The sequence below is a fragment of the Miniopterus natalensis genome, chromosome 1 (genome assembly GCF_054644295.1).
Source record: "Miniopterus natalensis isolate mMinNat1 chromosome 1, mMinNat1.hap1, whole genome shotgun sequence".
Taxonomy (NCBI): Eukaryota; Metazoa; Chordata; class Mammalia; order Chiroptera; family Miniopteridae; genus Miniopterus; species Miniopterus natalensis.
Genome location: NC_142081.1, coordinates 116,275,601 through 116,297,905, shown reverse-complemented (window position 1 = coordinate 116,297,905; position 22,305 = coordinate 116,275,601). Strand labels below are relative to the sequence as shown.

General features: G+C 40.4%; 1 protein-coding gene across 6 annotated transcripts in view; it reads right to left on the bottom strand.

Moving 5' to 3' along the window:
• FRMD4A (FERM domain containing 4A) overlaps positions 1-22,305 on the bottom strand; it is a 441,288-nt gene that overhangs the window by 39,545 nt on the left and 379,438 nt on the right. For all 6 annotated transcript variants that reach the window (XM_016210040.2, XM_016210038.2, XM_016210036.2 and 3 more), the window contains exon 14: positions 22,127-22,268. In XM_016210040.2, the coding sequence (XP_016065526.2) occupies positions 22,127-22,268 (142 nt within the window). The remainder of the gene's footprint in view (positions 1-22,126; positions 22,269-22,305) is intronic.

Here is a 22,305-nt window from a genome sequence, read left to right as displayed (position 1 = left end):
CAACAGAAACATTTCAGGCCAGAAGTGATTGGCCTGGAAATATTCAAAGTGATGAAAAGCAGGGACCAACAGCCAAGATTATTCTACCCAGCAAGGCTACCATTTAAAATTGCAGGAGAAATAAAAAGCTTTCCAGACAAGAAAAAGCTGAAGGAGTTCATTACCACCAAACCAGTATTACAAGGAATGTTAATTTCTTTAAGAAGAAGAAAGAAAAAAAAAGAATATCATGGTTATGAAGAATAAAATGGCAATGAATATGTACCTATTAATAATAATTTTAAAGGTAAATAGATTAAATGTTCCAATCAAAAGTCACAGGGTAACTGAATGGATAAGAAAAAGAAGATCCATTTATATGCTGTCTACAAGAGACCCACTTCTGAATGAAAGATAGACACAGACTGAAAGTAAAGGGACAGAAAAAGTATTTCATGCAAATGGATACAAAAAAAAAAAAAAGCTGTGGCAGCAATAGCTATATCAGACAAAACAGACTTTAAAACAAATGCTAGAGTAAGAGACAAAGAAGGCCATTATATAACGATAAAGCGATCAATCCAACAAGAGGACCTAACCCTTCTAAACACTTATGTACCTAACATAAAAGCACATAAATAGCCCTGGCAAGGTGGCTCAGTTAGTTGCAGCATCGTCCGGTACACCAAGAAAGTTGCAGGTTTGATTCCTGGTCAGGGCATATACCTAGATGGCGAGTTCAGTCTCTGGTTGGGCAGGTATGGGAGGCAACTGATTGATGTTTCTCTCTTACATCAGTGTCTCTCTCTCTTTCTCTCTCTCTCTCCTCTCTCCCTCTCTCCCTCTCTCTGTTCCATTATCTCCAAGAATCAATGGAAAAAATACCCTCAGGTGAGGATTAAAAAAATTAATAAATGAATAAGTAAATAAATAACCCCTGAAAAGCACACAAACACATGGAGGCTAAATAATATGTTACTAAACAATGAATGGGTTAACAATTAGACCAAGAATAAAATCGAAAGACACCTTTAAACAAATAAAAACACAACCACCCCAAATTTATGGTATACAGTGGAAGCTGTATTCATAGCATTAGAAGCCGGCCACACAAAAACATGAACAATCTTACACAAACAATTTAACCTTTCACCTAAAGGAATGAAGGAAAGAACAAACAAACCCCAAAGTGAACAGGAGGAAGGAAATAAAAAAGATCAAAGTGAAAATAAATGAAAAAGAGTTAAGAAAAAAACAATACAAAGATCAATAAAACCAAGAGCTGGTTCTTTTAAAAGATAAACAAGATTGATAAACCTTTAACCAGAATCCTCAAAAAAAAAAAAAAAAAAAAAGAGAGGACCCAAATTAATAAAATCAGAGATAAAAGAGGAAAATTAACAGCTGAGATCACAGAAATACAAAGAATTATAAGAAAATATTATGAACAACTAAATGCCAACAAATTGAACAATCTGGAAGAAATGGATAAATTCCTAGAAACATACAATCTTCCAATATGGACTTAAGAAAAAACAGAAACTCTGAACAGACGAATTACAGCTAGTTAAACCAAAGCTGTAATAAAAAAAAACTTCCAACAAACAAAAGTCCTAGATATTTTGTTTCAAAGGTAAATTTTACCAAATTTTCAAAGAAGAACACTTGTACTTTTCAAAGTACTCCAAAAAATTCAAGAGGCGTAAAGACTCTCAAGCTCATTTTACAAGGCTAGCATTATCCTTATTCCAAAACCAGATGAAGACACTACAATGAAAGAAAATTATACACCAAATCACTAATGAACATAGAGCCAATTCTCAACTAAATATTAGCACATTGAATTCAGCAATAAGTTGTAAGATCATACACCATGATCAAGTGGGATTTGTTTCTGGGATGCAAAGTTGGTCCAATAGTCACAAATGAGTAAATGTAATATGCCACATGAACAAAATAAAGGATAAAAATCAAAGATCATGTCAATAGATGCAGAATAAACATTTGACACATCCAGAACCCATTTATGAAAAAATCGTCAGCAAACTGGGAATAGAGAAAAAACATCTCAACATAATAAGGGCCATATATGACAAACCCATAGTTAACATCACACTCAAAGGGAAAAAATTAAAAGGGTTTCCCTTAAAATGAGGAACAAGACAGGGATGTCCGCTTTCAAAACACTCTTTTTCAACATAGTATTGGAAGTTCTAGCCACAGCAATTAGACAAGAAGAAATAAAAGGTATCCAAATTGGAAAGAAGTAAAACTGTCATTATTTGCAGATGATATGACACTGTATGTAGAAGATCCTAAAGATTCCACCGAAAACTACTAACCCTGATGAATGAATTCAGGAAAGTTAGCAGTATACAAAATAATACTCACAAATTGGATTCATTATTATATACCAAAAATGAACTATCAGAAAAATAAACTAAAAAACATCAATCCCATTTACAATTGCATAAAACAAAACAAAACAAAACAAAAAAGACAGCCAGGAATGAATTTAACCAAGGAGGTAATAAGAACTATACTCAGAAAATTATAAGACAATGAAGAAAAAAACAAAGAAGATATGAATAAATGGAAGCATATACTGTGATCATGGATAGGAAGAATAAGCATTGTCTAAAGGCCTATACTACCCAAATAAATTTATAGATTTAATGCAATTCCTATAAAAATCTCAATGGCATTTCTCTCCAAACTAGAAAAAGTAACCCAAAAATTTACATGGAACCACAAAAGACTCCAAATAGCACACTCAAGGTTTAGAAAGAACAAAGTTGGAAGTATCATACTACCTGATATCAAACTATACTATGAGACTATAGTAATCAAAACGGCATGGTACTGGCATAAAAACAGACACACAAATCAATGGAACAGAAAGTGAAGCCCAGAAATAAATTCACACAGACACGGTCAATTAATAACAGAGGAAGCAAGAATATGCAATAAATAGTGTTGGGAAAACTGGACAGATACATGCAAAAAATAAAAATAGACCACTTTCATATACCATTTACAGGAAAAGACTCAGAATGGATTAAGAACTTAAATGTTGAAACCATAAAACTCATAGAAGAAAACATAGGCAGTAAAATGTCTGACATCTCTCCTAGCAATATTTTTTCTGACATATCTCCCTGGGCAGGGGAAACAAAAGGAAAAAAATAAACAAATAAATGAGACTACATCAAAGTAAAAAGTTTTTGCACAGCAAATGAAACCATCAATAAAACAAAAAGCCAGCCTACTGAATTAAGGAAGATATTCCCCAATGAGACACTCAATAAGGGGTTAAGATCCAAAATTTATACAGCTCATACAACTAAACACCAAAAAAATTAATAATCCAATTAATAAATGGGCGTACAACTTGAATAGACACTTCTCCAAAGATAACATACAGATGGCCAACAGATATATGAAAAGATGCTCAAGGTCACTAATCTTCAGAGAAACGTCAATTAAAACAACAATGAGGTATCACCTCATATGTGTCAGAATGGCTATCACTAATAAATCAACAAACAACCAGTGATGGCAAGAATGTGGAGAAAAGGGAAACCTCATTCACTTTTCTTGGGAATGCAGACTGATGAAGCCATTATGGAAATCAGTATGGAGGTTCCTCAAAAAATTAATAACGGAACTGCCTTAATTCCCAGTGATTCCACTTCTGGTCACATATTCGAGAAACCCACAACACTAATTCAAAAGAATAGATGCACTCCTATGTTCACTGCAGCATTATTTATAATAGCCAAGATATGGAAGCAATCCAGTGCCCATCAATAGACAAGTGGATTAAAAAGCTGTGGTACATACATACTAATGGAATATTACTCAGTTATGAAAAAATAATGAAATCTTATTACTTGCAACAGCATGTATGCCTAGAAGGTATTATGCTAAGTGATATAAATCAGTCAGGGAAAGGCAAATAACATACGATTTCACTGGAATTTAAAGAACAAAACAAACCAACAAAGCAGAAATAGACTCACAGACACAGAATAAACTGATTGCTGCCAGAAGGGAGGGGCGTTGGAGGACTGGGTGAAAAAGATAAAGGGATTAAGAAGTGCAAATTGGTAGCTATAAAATAGTCACAGGATATAAAGTACAGCACAGAAAATACAGTCAACAATACTGTAATAACTATGTGTGGTGCCAGGTGGGTACCAGAAATACCAGGTGGAACACTTTGTAAAGTGTATAATTGTCTAACCACAATGCTGTACACCTAAAACTAATACAAAATAATACTGAATGCAAACTGTAATTGAAAAGTAAAATGAAAAAAAGAATAAATGTTAAAATTTCAAAGAATCATATCAAGCATCTTCTCTGACCACAAGAGTGTGAAACTAGCAATCAATTACAAGAAGAAAACTGAAAAACACACAAATACATGGAAAGTAAACAACATGGTACTAAGCCATGAATGGGCTAACAATGAAATCAAGAAAAAAATCAAAGGATACCCTGAGACAAATTAAAATGAAAACTCAATGACCCATAATCTATGGGTCCTAACAGGGAAATTCATAGCAATACAGGCTGACCGAAAGAAACAAGAAAATTCTCAAATAAATAATATAACCTTAACCTTAAAGGAACTAGAAAAAGAAGAATAAACAAAGTTCAAATTGAGTAGAGGTATGGAATAAGAAGATCAGAACAGAAATAAATAAAATAGAGTCTAAAAAAACAATAGAAACAATCAGTGAAACCAAAAGCTGATTCTTTAAAATCTAAGCAAAATTGATAAAGCTTTAGCCAAACTCATCAAGATAAAATAGGTAAGAAGATTCAAATAAATAAGATCAGAAATGAAAAAGGAAAAGTGACAACCAACACCATAGAAATACAAAGGGTTATTAGGAAATACTCTGAATAATTACATGTCAACAAACTGGACAACCTCGAAGGAATGGATAAATTCCTAGAAACATGCAATCTTCCAAGGCTGAACAGACTGATAACTACTAATGCAATCAAATCAGTAATCAAAAAAACTCCTAACAAACAAAAGCCCCGAACCAGATGGCTTCACAGATGAATTTTAATAGACATTCAAAGATTTATACCTCTGATTCTCAAAAATATTCCAAAGAATCGAAGAGGAAGGAAGGCTCCTAAACTCATTTTACTAGGCCAGCCTAACCTTGATAGCAAAACCAGACAAAGACATTACAAAACAAGGTTATAAACCAATATACCTGATGATCACAGATGCAAAAATCCTCAGCAAAGTATTATAGCAAACCGAATTCAGCAATACATTAAAAAGATCATATACCACGATCAAGTTGGATTTAGTCGTAGGATGCATGGCTGGTTCAATATCCACAAATCAATTAACATGATATACTACATAAACAAAATGAACATAGCAATAGATGTAGAAAAAGCATTGACAAAATCTTACATCAATTTATGATAAAAACTCTCATCAAGGTCAAGATAGAGGGAACATAACATAATAAAGGTCATATATGACAAACCCTTAGCTAACATCATACTTAATAGTGAAAAGGTGCAACCTTTTTCTTTAAGATTATGAACAAGACCAAGATATAAGAAAAAGAAATAAAAGGCATCCAAATTGGAATGAAGTAAAACTGTCATTATTTGCAGATGACATGATACTATAGAGAGAGAATGATAAAGATTCCACCAAAAGACTGTTAGAACTGATAAATGAATTTAGCAAGGTAGGATACGTAGTTAATATTCAGAAATTGGTTGTCTTTTTATACACCAATAATGAACTATCAGAAAGAGAAATTAATAAAACAGTGCCATTTATAATTGCATCAAAAAGTAAAATAAAATAAAATACCTAGGAATAAATTTAACCAAGGAGGTAAAAAGACCTATACTCAGAAAATTATAAGACATTGAAGAAAAAACAAAGGCGATACAGATAAATGAAAGCATATACCATGATCATGGATAGAAATAATTAATATTGTTTAAATGTCCATACTACCCAAAGTAATTTATACATTCAGTGCAATTCCTTTCAAAATATCAATGGAGTTTCTCACAGAACTAGAACAAATATTCCTAAAATTTACATGGAACCACAAAAGACCCTGAATAGCCACTGCAATCTTGAGAAAGAAGAACAAAGTTGGAGATATCACACTACCTGATATCAAACTACAGAACAAGGCTATAGTAATCAAAACAGCACGATACTGGCATAAAAACAGACACAGAGATCATGGAACAGAATATGACACTCAGAAATAAATCCACACCCATACTGTTAATTAATCTATGACAAAGGGCTCAAGAATATACAATGGGGTAAAGATAGTGTCTTCAATGAATAGTCTTGGGAAAACTGACAGATACATGCAAAAAAAAATAGAACACTTTCTTACACCATATACAAGAATAAACTCAAAATGGATTAAAAGCAAATGTAAGACTTGACACAATAAAACTCCTAGAACCAAATATAGGCAGTAGCTATTAGATATTGTTTTTGGTAATGTTTTTTTGAATATGTCTCCTCGGGCAAAGGAAACAAAAGAAAAAAATAAAGAAGTGGGATTACATTTAACTAAAGAGTTTTTGCACAGCAATGGAAACCATCAATAAAACAAAAAGACAACCTACTGAATGGGAGAAGGTTTTCATCAATGATACATCTGATAAGGGGATAATATAAAAAATATACATACAACACAGCACCAAAAGAAACACAAAATAATCCCATTTAAATAAATGGGCAGAGGACCTGAACAGACATTTCTCCGAAATGGATATACAGATGGCCAACAGACATATGAAAAGATGCTCAACATCACTAATCATCAGGGAAGTGTAAATTGAAACCACAATGAACTATCACCTCACACCTGTCAGAATGTCTATTATCAATAAATCAACAGACAAGTGTTGGCGAGGGTGTGGAGAAAAGGGTACACTCGTGCACTGCTGGTGGGATAGTAAATAGGTACAGCATAGGAAATATAGTCAATAATACTGTAATAACCATGTATAGTGTCAGGTACTAGATTTAGCTGTGTAATCACTCCATAGGTTATATAAATGTCTAATCACTGTTGTACAACTGAAACTAATACAGGGTGGGGCAAAAGTAGGTTTACACTTGTTCGTATGAAAAATAATACAATAACTAATACATGATACAAGAATAAACTGTGTTTTGCGCACTCACAACTGCAAACCTACTTTTGCCCCACCCTGTGTAATATTGTATCTGAAGTGTAACTGAAAAATTAAAAAGAAATATTTAAAAACAAGCTTCTATAAAGCAAAAAATACCATCACCAAATTAAAAGCCAGCCTACCGAATGGGAGAACATATTTGCAAATCATATATCTGATAAGGGGTCAATATCCCAAATATAGAAAGAACTCATACAATTCAACAGATAAAAAAACAATCTGATTTAAAGATGGGCAGAGAAACTAAATAGATATTTTTCCAAAAGACACAAATGGCCAACAGGGACATGAAAAGGTGCTCAACATCACTAATCATCAGGGTAATGCAAATCAAAATACAGTGACATGTCACCTTCTACCATTAGAATGGTTACTATAAAGAAGATAAGAGATAAGTGTTTGTTAAGATGTGGAGAAAAGGGAACCTATGTGCAGCACTGTTGATGGGAATGTAAATTGGTACCGACATTATGGAAAACAGCATGGAGGTTCCTCACAAAATTAAAAATAGAACTACCGTAAGATCTGCAATTCTACTTCTAGATTTTTTTTTAAAGGAAACAATTACTACCTCTAAAAGATATCTGCATTCTCATTTTCATTTCAGCATTATTTAGCTCGGACATGGAAACAACCCAAGTGTCCATCAACAGAGGAATAAAGAAAATGTGATATATACATACAATGGAACATCACTCAGCCATAAAAAGAATGAAATCTTGCCATTTGCAACAACATGGATGGACCTAGAGGGTATTATTCTAAGTGAAGTAAGTCAGACAGAGAAAGACAAATACCATAATATCTGTGGAATCTAAAACACACATATACACACCCCTGAAATTATAGATACAAAGAACAGATCGGTTGTAGGCAGGGGATGGAAAATAGGCATATGGGTAAACGTGGTTAAACGGTACAAACTTTCAGTTATAAGATATATGAGTCCTGGGGATGTAATGTACAGCATGTTGACTATAGTTAACAACACTGTATTGTATATTTGAAAGTTGCTAAGAGAGCAAGTAGCTCTTAAAAGTTCTCACCACAAGAAAGAAAAATTGTAACTATGTGAGACGATGGATGCTAACTAAACTTATTGTGGTAATCATTTTGCAATCCATAATACATCAAATCCTTACGTTGTACACCTAAAACTAGTACAATGTCATATGTCAATTTTAGATCAATAAAAAGAGAGGTGTAGAAAGCCCCCTTTCCCAATGCAATAGAATCTAGATTTCAATGATTGAATAGTATTGCATGACAGCTAAAATGAAAAATAAAAACATAAAAAACCAAACAATAGAGAGGTGAACTGTGGTCATGATTGGAAGCTTGATGTCATAAAGATCTGAGTTCTCCATGAATTAAAAGAATCACTACTATCCCAGTAAGAATTCCAGCCAGTTTTTGGGGGGAGGGAGTAAGAATTATATTTCCATATGAAACATTTTTGGGTAATTCAGTGAATGGATGACAGATATGAGAATAATCCAACTGGAATTCCCAAAATCAATTCATCTGTGCCAATAGTAAAGAAGGCACCTCAGCATCATAAGGCTGGAAAGGACTTCTACGCCTTTGCATCAAAAGCTCTGCCGTACTCAAGTGGTTCTCATAAACATACTATCTACTCTCTTCTTTAGTCACTGAGCAGGAAACCCATTTTCCCTCACCTGACAAGGTTATTACAACCCTAACAATTAAGAAATCTCAGTGTTATCAGTACATTTTGACTGTAACTTGGGCTTTTTTTCTTTTTCTCCCTCACCCCATACTAGTGTGAAATAGAGAAAATCTGTCATTGCAGGAATGTACCATCTTCATGCCTCCACAGTGGCTCCTAAATATGAACTTGAATAAGCAAACAAATAAATGTTGTCAGTCATACTTGGAAGCTATAATTAGGTTGTACCTCATTTTGGTAAAGACTAGTGCCTGTAAGTCCTTTCTTTATAGAACCTACCTTCCAAGTCTTTAATCATTTTCATACCCCTTGCCTGGATTTTGTCATGCTTCAATCACAGGTTTCCACATTCAACAGCAAATCCCAACAAAAGTGTGACTCTTAGGAAGTCTTCATTACCTCATGGTTCTCAGATACTAAATTCATATGGTGTCATGCTCATGCAACACATGACTGGACAGGCTCCCCTTTTTGAATGGTTCAGGTGTTCTACTTCCTTAGGTCAATTATCCTGGGCTTATCAGTATTATCTCCAAGCTTGCATCTGTCTAGTATTACTTAGCTAAGTCATTTTGAATCTACCCTCATTCTCGTAGTCATAGTCACCAATCACATTTGAGGACACAGAAAAATTTAATGAGGAACGCTCTGTTCTATCATCTAAAGAATTAACAAGAATGTAAAATAATACTGGAAGGAAGTCACATTTTGGATTGAAAAAACAGGCCTGGAAAAACTGGGGCCCAAGAACGATTAAAGGCTATGTAGCTCATGTGAAAACATCACTGTTTTCCCCTTGCACCCCTGCCTAGCCTCGTCATAGGAAACGATGCTGTACGAAGTCAAGTCCAAGAATTAACTATGTTCAAGGACGGCAAAAATCACACAACATTAAACGCTGGGAGGTAAAGCACAACCTTTTAGATCAGTTTGTCTCTAGTTGTGGGATTAGTTAAGCTTTGGTCTTGAGTTACAGGGCTCATTGGCATTACCTAAATTATTTTATTCATAATAATTATCCTAAGTACCCAACCCACACAAGTGAGACTGGATGGCTCAAGAGGCCCTCTTTGTGTCTGGCACCACTAAGTCTAGCTCTTTTACACCTTCACTCTGCAAATTGTTTTATGAGGAATGTGGTGTTGAACACCAAGTTAAATCCCTGCAAACTGAGCCAGCCTGGTCTGGCCATGTGGATTTCCATTTTAGCCACAACTGGACATCTGAGTAGAGGTTCGAACAGCTGTGGGTTTGATGAACTCTAAACCACTCACTAGATATGTGACCTTGGCAAATGACCTGCCCTCCTTAATCTGTTACAAAGACTGAGTGAAACAATGCACATAAGACACCACTGTGCCTAGACTGAATAGGTAATCCCTCAATCCTGGGTAAAGATTTAACACGACTGAGAGCATATATATCCCTACAAGTACATACACACACACACACACACACCAGTAGAATTAGAGAATCACTGAAACCACCTCAAGATTCTATGAAATTCGGCATGCCACTTGGGCTCCAAAGCTCACCTTTAAAAGGAACAATATAGGTCTAGGCATTATTTTTGAACTGTTTCTTGAGCCCCTGGGTTTATAGACATGCCTTTGGGACTGCTGTGAATGAGGGTGGGATCAGGGTCGTGAGATTCCATGGGTTCTGGGGCCCCCACTCTACACACCTCAAGCTAGGGCAGCTCCACCTTAACCTGTTTCATGCATTCAGGTTCGTGTCAGACTGCATCTGAAAAGAGATTCCCAGTGCCTTTGTGTTTTTAAAGGAAATCCCCTATTCCACAGCAAAGGTTCTGAGTTCTCCAGTCTGCTCTATTTCAGAACTTGTGGGATCTGTACCTGTGGGATGTTACCTACAACCAGGCAAATATGGCAATCGAGAGGAGAGGTGGCAGAATTCCTAGTGACAAGGATGTCCCAGTAACAGTTCCATAGAAAGAGACTCAAGGGCATCAGGAGAAGGAGCCCCAAGTGGTCTGTGATGTTGAGGAGGTTCCTACCTGGTCCACAAAAGCCCTCTCAGCATTCCTTGAAGGGCACGGTTGACATGCTAAAGCAAGGCCAGCGAGTTAGCCAGAAATCAAGAGGCAGAGATTCCCTGCCAATCCCCTCAAGAGACAGAGTGACTCCAGGAGAAACCCAATCAGGAAAGAGCCTCAGGGGCTCAGGTCAATGGGAGTCTTAACAAACTAAAGGTTTGTGATCATGTAAAAAATTATTCTAGACACAGAAATAATTTCAAATCAGCACCTAGACTTGCCGAATGGTATAGAAGCTCTCTGTTACCATGATTTATCCACTTCTGGCTATCTGAACGCACACGAACATGAAAGACCACACCACGGTTATAAGTTCAGCACCTCAGAAATTAAAAAGGTGTAAATCTGCTATCTTTGAGGGGGCAATGAAGGATAGAAAAGACACCTGGATTTCCCCACATGTCTGCTATTAAATGTGTAATGCCTTGGGTTACTAACTCTCTGAGCCACAATGCCCCCATCTAGAAATGACAAATGAACCAACTTCCTTCATGCCTCCAGCAGTCATTTTCGTAATTTGTACAAAAGGATCCTCATATACAGTGCCTTCTTCCCTCTTTTCTTTAAGATTCCCGCCTTTAGAACTGACAAGCCCGCTGTCAGCTCTGGTCATTCCCCCCATTACTGCCACAGTTTGCCTCGAATTGGAAGGGAATGTCTAATGATTAACCAGGGCCTAAAGAATTTACTCTGTCATCTTATCAACAAACCAAAGCAAATATTTGTAAACTTGAATGCTAAAAAGAGATTAATATGAGCTGTCTTTAGGATCAGAGAAGTAGTAAGATGGATGAAAAACTCTGCTGGAGTCAGAGGAGTGAGATTTCTAAATTTATAAATTGACCAAAGAGTAGCCAAGTTACTTCGAAAGGGCTGCCTACGCGTAATGATTGGGGCAAGAGGCAAAAGAAAATCAGAGGTGATTTAAATAGTTTTGAAAGATATAGTAATACATAAATACTTTCTGGTTGGTAGCAGAAGTTCCCAAGTGTATAGGAAAGAGTGATCTAAATCTGGTTTGGAAAACATACCTTGATCATGTGGCCTCCGGAGGCAGAAGTCTACGGTACAGCAGTTTAGAGTTAACAGGTCTGGGCTTATGTCCCAGCTCCTCAACTTACTAGTAGGACCTGGTAACATTACATGACCTAACCTCAGTACCCCCCTCTATAATACGGGAATAAACACAGGACTTCTTCAAAAGCTGGGAGAACTGGATGAGATAATGCTTGAAAGATGCTTCGAACAGAGCTCAGAACATAAGTGCTACATGAATATTCATAGTTACTTGTTTTAATGGTGTTCCTGGCCCTATACATTCAGGAAACTGGAGAGGAAAAGGGGCAAAAGGGAGTGGATTGTTACAGGACTCGACAGGAGCTTCCCGCATGGTCCACTTCATTTAATCCTCAGTGTCCCCACTTTCATAGAATTCACCGCCGGGAAAAAGGGATGCAGAACTGGGATTCCAACCAGACTCTGTGTGGCCTCTATTGTCCCTAGAATGGAAACACCACGAGGGTAGGAGCTTCCTGTCTTGGTCACTGGTGAGTCATCACAGTAAAAATGGTGCAGTGTGCAGTCACACCTACCTGTCCAGCCCAGACCCCCTCCACGGTGCTGCGTGGATGAACATGAAGGCTTAAGACAGGAGGACGTAGAACCAGGGGGATGGTTCAGACGTGCCAATGAAACATGTCTCTGGAGCACCTGTGTGTGCAGGTAGGTGGGGGAGACAGATGACAGGACAGGGTCCCAGCCTTGAAAGCCTTGTCCTAACATGAAAAGCTGCACACATGAAAGCAGGAGGCAACAGCCGCCACATGAGGAAGGAACCCACAGCCTGGGGTCAATTAGGTAACCTGGGGAGCTGGCGGTCACCCCTAGTGTGGTCTGCACAGATGAGGTGCTCCCTGTGTTTCACTGCCAGGAAAACTAGGCATCAGATTAGTTCTCTAGTAAACCCTTCCAGTCCAGTTATCGCTTAGTAACTACTGATTTGAATGATATTAGACTGAAAATATAATCTTTTGTTTTTTTGGCTACTTTCAATCGAAATCCAAAGGATTTTACAGAATTAGACCACCAATAATCTGGCTGGCGGGGAGGAGAAATAGATCTGACCTCAAAGAGGAAATTCCTACCAGTCACAACCAGGAGAGTCTGGCTGATGTGCTCAAGGTCAGAAGCCATTTTCAGTGGGTATCGGAATCTTCTGAGTGAACTCCCGGTGCTATGGAGGTTTTATTGGTGTTTCATTGGTGTAGGGATGGTGAAAACCTGTTGTGCCACTTCTGGCAGTTTCTCCAGTGAGGAACTGCAGACTTCTTCCCATGGACAGTGACTCTCTGAGCAACACGTGTGTGCGTGGGTGTGTATGCGGGAGGGGGAGGGACACACCAGCGCACACACACACACACACATACACACACGCATGCACAGCAGCTCCTCTCCTGCAGGCAAACACATGGAAGGATATCCTCATTCAGCTGCGATGGAGAATTCGCTCCAATCTTTCAAAAGACCCTGACCACTCAGCACCGGATATGAGTGCGCATCCTACGGAGAGCATGTGCTCAGGAACTGGGGCTCGTCTGTTTTCACACAGCTGGAATACTGATGACCAGCCCACTGATCTCAGAAGAAAGAAGGGGTGCTTTCCTCTCTGAGAGGAGGGGAAATCGAAACAAACCGCACCCCAAAGAAGAAAGAAATCTGTTGTCCTAAAAGTAAGCAAAGGAAATGACAATCTCTTTAGGCCTTCGGGGAAAAAAATAAAGAAGGCATATTCCCGGCAGATCTGTAAAAATTGTCAGGAAAAGTTTTGGCAAACACCCAGGAATGAATATGAAGGAAAGGTCTGAACTGTCCTTTATGATGAAGAGATATTTGTCTGCTGTCCTCAATTATGAAATCCCTCACTTAAAAGATGTCCTGCGAGACAGTGTGAAACAACGGCACACTGCAGATTTCAGGGTAAAAACGTGTCCCTGGAGATGGGCTCACAGAAGTAAATATGATATTTATTTATTTAATATGTTTTTGATTTCAGAGAGTGGAAGGGAAAGGGAGAGGGAGAAAAAAACATCAATGATGAGAGAGAGTCACTGATCAGCTGCCTTCTGCACACTGCCTGCTGGAGATCAAGCCCACAACCTGGGCATGTGCCCTGACCAGGAATTGAACTGAGGTCTCCTGAATCACAGGATGATGTTCAAACCCTGAACCACGCCGGCCGGGGATAAATATGATTTTTAGCATGAAAAATGCATGCTTGGCAAACTTGCTACTGGGGTCAGAAAAGTAAGCACCTTTGGACGGTAGCTAGAGTGTCTGGGATAGCTTTCCCATGTGGCCAGATGCCATGGCTCCAGGCACCTTCACTGCAGAGTGAGGAATACAACTATAATATGAGAGAGGGGAGGGAGCGGGAGCAGAAGAGGAGGGAGGGAGAGAGAGAGACAGAGAGAAGGAATTGAACAGTTGATTATAAAAATTAGAGGCAGCATGTGGTAAAATACCTAGTTGAAACAAACTACTGTCTATGAGTAACTCATACAGTTTCCATTTCTTAAACTGTGAAATGAGGGGGCTTATCTTTCTGGCTCTGAGACTGTGTTATTCTATTGCAATACTGAGAGGGCTGGCCTAAAGGGGAACAAAGCAATGCCTGTGAGAGCTGACAGTGATACTTCTTTTTCGGTGCTTAAAGTTTCATCATTGGAAAATCATTCATTTAGGTTATAAATTGCCATTCTGTTTGGTTCTCTTTAGTAGGTAAATATTCCTTTACTAGGAACACCTGAGGGCATAAATATATCAGTATAAGTAACTTTAGTGGATTTTATTTCCCCAATGTGAGCGTGGAAGAAGACAAACATTTTATTGTCTCAATTTTTATTCAGGCCCATCCTGCTCTAACAAGTCCAGAAACATCCATTCCACAGAAGGAGATTTCGCAGCCCTCACTGGTCACGCAGCGGAGCGTGAACAGGCCTGGCCGGAGCCCAGCCCCTGGGCAGTGCCTGCAGAGCCCTGAGCTTAGGGACCAAAGTTAAAGCCCCTGGAATCCTGCCGTCATTAGACCTCAAGGGGGCAGGCAGCTGATAAATAACAGAGAACTCTGAGATGCTGGACAGAGATACAGGGAGGAGATAAAGTGAGAGCAAAAAAGAAAGAATGAAGACAAAGAGAAAAGCAATAAACCAAAACCCGCGCGATTTATACCAGCGTAAGGCGCTGTGTTTTGAGCTGAACAGAGCCATGACCATAAAGCTGGCAGGCGCCTATCAGACTGCCTGTGTGTATGGAGAGATCAGATAGCTGGCATCCTCATTGTTACACTAGTTATTAATAAATTTCCTCACAATGAGAGGAAGTGCTAGCATTCAGAGAAAGAGAATGTGTGAGGAGGTGAGTAATGCGTGTGGACTGATCCCAGGCGGAGCGAGGCCCCTGCCCAGCACAACACGGCTTCTCCTGAACGGAAAACATCAGAGCTGAGGGATAATAGCAGACTGCAGGTTTTGTGTGTGTGTGTTTTTTTAAAAACAGTTTCATCACCACACTCTTCACAATCCTGCTGATCACAGTGAAGATGAATCAACTGCCATCTCATTCCTATTTATGTTGTTTTGTTTTTTAGAGAATGGGTGGCTTATGCTCCTATATTTCCATTCAAGAAGGCAACATCAGTCTTTTGGTTCCATTTCTTTAAGAAAGGATGCAGAGAAATATTTTCTGTTTGGGTGGTTAAGGCAATAAGGCACGTGGGCCTAGAGAACACTGGGCGTTTCCTAAGTGAGTTGGTGCTGTTCCCTCGAAATGGCTGAGAACAAGAGCTCATCGCCCTTGGCTGCTGCACGCCCACTGAATCAACTGTTCTGTGCCGGCAGATCCCCGAAACAATGCCGAGGACAATCCTACACGCTCTCCCACCTTCGGACGAGCTCTGAACAACAAGTCAGTTGTTTTCTCTGTTTTCTTCTTCTTCTTTTTTTTTTTTCTTCTCTGATCCTTTTTAAGATTTCAAGAAATGGGGGTTGGGAAGAGAGAAAAAAACACCCTTCTAAGTTCCCACAAAAAAGGATTTCAGATGTTTGTTTTGAACTCTGAAAACTTAACCAAATGATGTGAATTCATCGTTGTCCTCTCAAACTGTATCTGAACCTCTAAAAACTGGTTACCTGAAACAAATGTGAGCAATGCAATGTTCTCACAGGGCAGAGAGAATACAGTATCCCCTGCTAAACCCCTGCAGTAGGCAGTTAGCAGGTTTACTGCGCATCCACCACACAGAGCTTATGAGGCAGAACCAGGTCAGGCTTGTGGAGGGCAGAGGGTAGGGTTCTGCCGGCCTGGCTTGAAGGAACTGCCTCAACATCCCCTCTTCCAGGGGACTCTGGGAAGGCCAGGTCATCTCTCAGCAGCTGTGACCTGGGGACAGGGTCCTCACATCCTTTCAAAGCCTGGCCACCAAAGCCCCTTCACAAATGGATTCAGGACACGGGTTCCATAATCTTCCTAGGGTCGGAATCCCATCCAGAGCTCGTCAGGAGGTGAGGACTTGATCTCTTTGACTCTGACACATGTCTTGCAGCTCTGACTCAGAAGGCTCGCTGTCTCTGAGGGTCTCTATGAGGATATGGGACTCCAGGTCTCACACGGGGGAGACTTACATATTACCACCAAAAAATTATGATGTCCTGGCCCCAAGCCTTAATATATTGTTTCAGCGTGGACCTTTTCTATTTGAAATACTAGCTGCTGGCTCGGTATTGAGTAACTGTGAACTTTTGACTTCTTTAATAGACACCAATGATGTTTCAGCATTTCTTCAGCATCTTAGACCTCAGATGCCATGTACTGGATTTCAGTAATTTTAATTGTATGCCCTTAGTTCAAAAGGAAAATCACCTTCAAAGTTATGAACAGCTTGGAAATATTTTATCTGTGTTTAACATAAATAAACAATATGCAAACTCTGTGAGGAGAGGGGCTATAACTTTTTGAATGCTGTGTATAGTACCTACCAAAGTTTGGGAGCTAGAAAATACGCTTACATCATAGGGATATTCTAGTGTCACATGGCTCAGTTACACTACAATTTGGGTACAGACAAAGATGGAAGGATGAGTGAAACATAACAAGATGGACATGATTTTCAGTAGGAACCTGATCTGACAAGATTAACCTTTAAAGGTCTAATACCGGCATGACAAAAGTGACACAGTACAATTTGAGGGAAAATGTTGGTGGCAGGTATATGAGAGTTCTTGGCTGGCGCAAAATACCATATACTTTGTGACATATACACTTCCTAAAATGCAGCAAGTGTAGGATCTTTACTAATACTCTTCAAAATTTAATTTCAGCCCTGTCCAGGTAGCGCAGTTGGTTACTGCATCATCCCAATAAACCAAGGTTGCAGGTTCCATCCCCGGTCAGGGCACACACAAGAATCAACCAATGAATGCACCAATAAGCAGAAAAACAAACTGATCTCTCTCTCTAAAACCAATTAAAATTTTTTAATTTAAATAATCATGTATCATTGACATCCGTCTCTGTGATGAGTTTTTAAATTTGACACCGAAAACAAAGGCAACAAAAGTAAAAATAAACAAGTGGGACTACATCAAACTAAAAAGCTTCCACACAGCAAAGGAAACCATCAACAGAAAGAAAAGACAGCCTACTGAATGGGAGAAAATGACTGCAAACCACACATCTCATTATGTAAACTAACCTACACAGGGAGCCACACAGGGAGCCTCGCAGGTAACCTAGCACAGATTAACCTTTGTTTAGAGTTTATAACTTTGCCTCAATTAACCTGTAACCCCACTTAGGTTACTCTAAAATTTATAAGGTTTGTGAAATACTACCTTGTAACTTGCTGAAAGTTTCACCGAAAGACCAAGACTTAGATGTTAATCCATAACCACGCAGCCCCTGACCTTGGTAACTGCTAGGACTGTTTCTCAGGAACAAGCCCAGGATGTTTTGTAGCATCAGAGGGCGAACCAGCTGAGACCACCACCTGGAGCAGCCTGAAGGGCCTCCAGTGACCTCCTCGGGAACTGTCCTCATCATTCCCTCATTATAGTACTAACGTCTCCCCCGAGGAAAGGAAATCTTCCACCGTATTTGGACATGCAGTGTACGTATAACCATGTTTCCCGACTGAGTGTGCTCTGGAACACCCTCACCTACACATGCAGGAAAACAAACAATCTGATTTAGAAATGGGCAGAGAATCTGAACATTTTTCCAAAGAAGACCTCCAGATGGCCAACAGGTACATGAAAAGACGTTCAACATCACTAGTCATTAAGAAAATGCAAGTGAAAACCACAATGAGCTATCACTTCACATCTGTTAGGATGGCTATTACCAAAAAGACAAGCAACAACAAGTGTTGACCAGGATGTGGGGAAACGGGAACACTGGTGCACTGTTGGTTGGAACGTAAATTGGTGCAGCCAGTATGGAAAACAGTATGGAGGTTCCTCAAAAAATTAAGAATAGAGTTACCGTGTGACCCAGCAGTCCAACTTCTAGGTATTTATCTAAAGGAAACTAAACCATCAACTTCACCCCCATGTTCAGAGCAGTATTATTAGCAACGACCAATATGGAAACAACCTAAATGTTCACCGCTGAATGAACAGAGAAAGAAAGTGTGGTGTATGGTGTGTGTGGTGTGTATGTACGTACATAAATACACACACATATACACACACACACAAACACAGGAATATTATTCAACCATTAAAAAAGAATGAAATCTTGTCATTTGCAGCAACAAGGATGGACCTTGAGGGCATTATGCTAAGTGAGCTAAGAGAGAAAGAGAACAGATTGGTGGTTGCCAGAGGGGTTGGTGAAATGAGTGAGGGAGTCAAAAGGTACAAATTTCCAGTTATAAATAAGTCATGGGAATATAATACAAACTTTTTTTTTAATTGTGTATTGAGCACCTACTGGGTGTCAGGCACTGGGCTAGGGGTAGAAAAAAGAATTTTCAAGTAATGATTAATTTCTCAAAATGCTTTTAAGGACTGCTTCTTAGACACCATCTTTTTTTTTTTTTTTTTTTAAGCATGCCGCAGTAGGTGAAGGAGAGAAGATAACTGATCAAATAGGATACTAGGTTACATGTATCATATTTTCTGAACAAAAGATAGAACATAGGGTCTGGCAGGTATAATACAAAGTGTTTAAAATCTGGGCTGTCCTGGAAGAGCAACATCCTCTCAGTCTGTGGGAGCACAGGACTAAAAGGCATTTTCAACAAGCAGTTAGGCAAGAGGACGCGAGAGAACAAAAGAATGGGTGGGAGCCTAGCCCAGATTTCTGCGTTGTGGGCCACGGGAAGCAGGTGCCTTCTAGGTGGAATTTCTGAGGGCTTGCATCGAGTGAAGACATTTTCTCCTGGCACAAGAAGACAGAGGGGCAGCAATGAGCAGCCCAGAAGGAGTGATGACCAGATCTATGGGTTCTAGAAATTCCCTTTGTTGACGGATGGAAGTTTCCCGTTTTATGGTCTCTCCCTCCACTGCCCCGTTGTCTTTCCTAAGTTAAGGGAAGGGGGTGTCCCCAGAAAGCCTCAGCCTCACATTCAAGGACCATTCTTCAGGCTCTAACTTGCAGGGCTGGATGGAGTTGGAAGTGCTCCCTGGCCTGTCACGGGCACGGCTTACACCTCCCAGCTGCCGCCGTGCCCAGCTTTCCTCCTGCTTCGCTGTGCAGGGAAAGGGCCAAGGGAGTCAGTGCCCACAAAGGAAGCCACTGAAAGTGTGAGAAAAAGGGGCCTCAGCTGCCTCCATCAACTTACAACAACAGCTTAGCTTGGGTCCTCCATCACAAGTTATGGAACATGTAACAATCACTTTAATATCTTGGAATAAAAGTGCTTCTGTTAGGGGTGGGGGTGGACTCAGCAGGAAGGTTTTCTTTTGCTTTACCTTCCAGCCCACCAGATTGATCACTAATGTCAAGGTGATGGCAATATCAGAGAGGAGCTGCTTTCTCTCTTAAAGATGCCTGGACCTCATTTCTGATGGTTGAGTGATATCAGTTCCATTTCAGGAGGTTTGGGGCTCCTGTTCACAACCTCATCTGTAACTGCTGTTAGATTACAGCCTTCATATCACCAGAGGCTGTCAGAGATAAGGGACCCGAGCAGATGGACCAGGGCACAGGTTTAAAAGTGGGGACACCTGGGTCCCGTGACCCTGAGCACAGCCACCTCAGGCTTTTATCTCTTCTTCAGCAAGAAGAGTGGTTCTCCAAGTGCGGACTGGTCCCCAGATTAGCAGTATCAGCATCATTTGGGGCCTTGTTAGAACTCATTAGAAATGCAAATTCTCAGGCTCACCCTAGAACAAGGGAATCAAACATTCTGGAGCTGGAGCCCAGGTATCTGTGCTTGAACACAAGTGGGTCTGATGCACAGGGAGGTTGGAGAAGCCCTGGGCTGGGTGATACATTGTCCTTCTGGGAATATCCATGCCACGTTCACAAAGGACCTAGATTTCCAGATGGAAATGCACCCTCTCAATGAGAATGAAGAATGAGTGTGGCTCATCTGTGGATGGATGAGGTTGGAGGGTGGGTCAGACCAGGCTGGAATCTGAGACTCTGGGTCTTAGCAGGGGTTGGGAGAGTCTAGAGGACACACACAAGGGTGGGCTCTGGCCTGCCCTTGGCCATTCAGCGGGGGATTGGGAGGGGCTGTAATTCCAGGCAGGGGCTTAGGCTTTGAATGGCATTTTTTTTGATAAAAGAAGACAACATTCTCTAAGTCTTTACTGTAAAACTCTAGGCCTGAGAAATAATGATTTGGCCCATTGTACTGATGAAAAATGTTTGAAATTCTGAAGCAGGGAGGGGTTCATGGTGAACCCTACAGTGATCTGGCAGAGGCAGACCCAGGTTTTGTGGGGCCTGGACGTATATAACTTTGGTGGCTCTGTTTAAGAAAAAAAATGTGAAATGTATTATGTTCGAGGATTTGATGAAAACACATGGCCAAGTGAATACATGGCTGGGGTCTTCCCAGGGCCTTAGAAAGAAAGGCCTGTCCAATGAGGGGCCCTGAGTGGAAGTGCTTAGCCCCCTTTGTAAACCTCCCTCCCAGTCCAGGAAAGGCACCCATCCTCTCCCAGTCCTGGCTCTCACTGGCCTCCACCAGCCCAGAAGCTAACTAGATGGCCGTCAGGGTCTCCTCCCTGTCTCTTTTCCTTTTTCCCCCCATTTTGTTGCTGTGTGCAGCCACTAGACTCAGCTATAGAAGCAACTCTGGAAGTGAGGCCAGCCAAAGGCTTCTTATTATACTTTCATGGCTCAGAAGCAAGCACATGCTGTCCCCAAGAACAATCAGGACTGTGTGGCCCGGGGAGTGACCTGCATCAGTAACACTTTCGCTAACATTTCCAAACAATTACTGCCTCCCTCTCCCTCCTTGCCCTCCTCAAACCCGTTCCTTTTCTTGTCTCACACTCTGGCGAATGGTGTCCCTTCTCCTAAAGTCAGCCAGATCTGAAACCTCAGGGCTTTTCTGTCCCTCCCAACAGCTAATAACAATCCAGATGGTGGAACCAGATCCTTTGACTCTCAGTTTCAAAAGGCACTTAATCGCTCTCCCTTACTCAGTGACAGCAAATCTCTTCTTTCCAACTGAGCAAGAGTAGTCTCGACTTTTTAGTTTTAAGAACATCTAGAAACAGAATGTAGTGTCACTCAGCACCATGACCCTGACCTTCAGCCCTACCTCAGTATAACTCTCCTCTAAGGACATACAAGTGAACCCCACCTGCTGTCCTTGGAGCTGACATTCCTGACAGTCAGCCATTGCCATCGCATTCAGAAGGCTCTGGAGGGTGATTGACGACACTTATATGACCAATAATCCTTCCCACAGTGAGTGGCTCTACCGCTTCTTTTTTCCCCACCCTTTGATACTTCTGGCACTCTTCTTAAATTCCCATTTGGCCTGAAACCTTGGTCTCCAAACTAGAGCCAGCTCCTGGTGAGCCTGCCAAGCTGCCTCTTCAGCTGCTGCTGGTTCCCCCGCCTTCCCTGGAGCCACTCCAGGGCTGAAGCCAGGCTTCAGAAGAACTTATCCCACATTCTCAGGAAGGTGGCTCCAAAATCAAGACTGCGCTTACCTGATGATAGGAGACTCCCACTGCTGCCGCTGATGATCTTCCCTTTGCTCCCCATATTGGCCAGCTTCGAGGTCTTCAGTGTTCCAGTCTCGGTCAGGTCAATAGCAATCTCACTCAGACTGCGTGCGGCATGGATTTTAGACTAGAATGAGAAAGGCAGCCAAGTCGTAAAGGGGCAC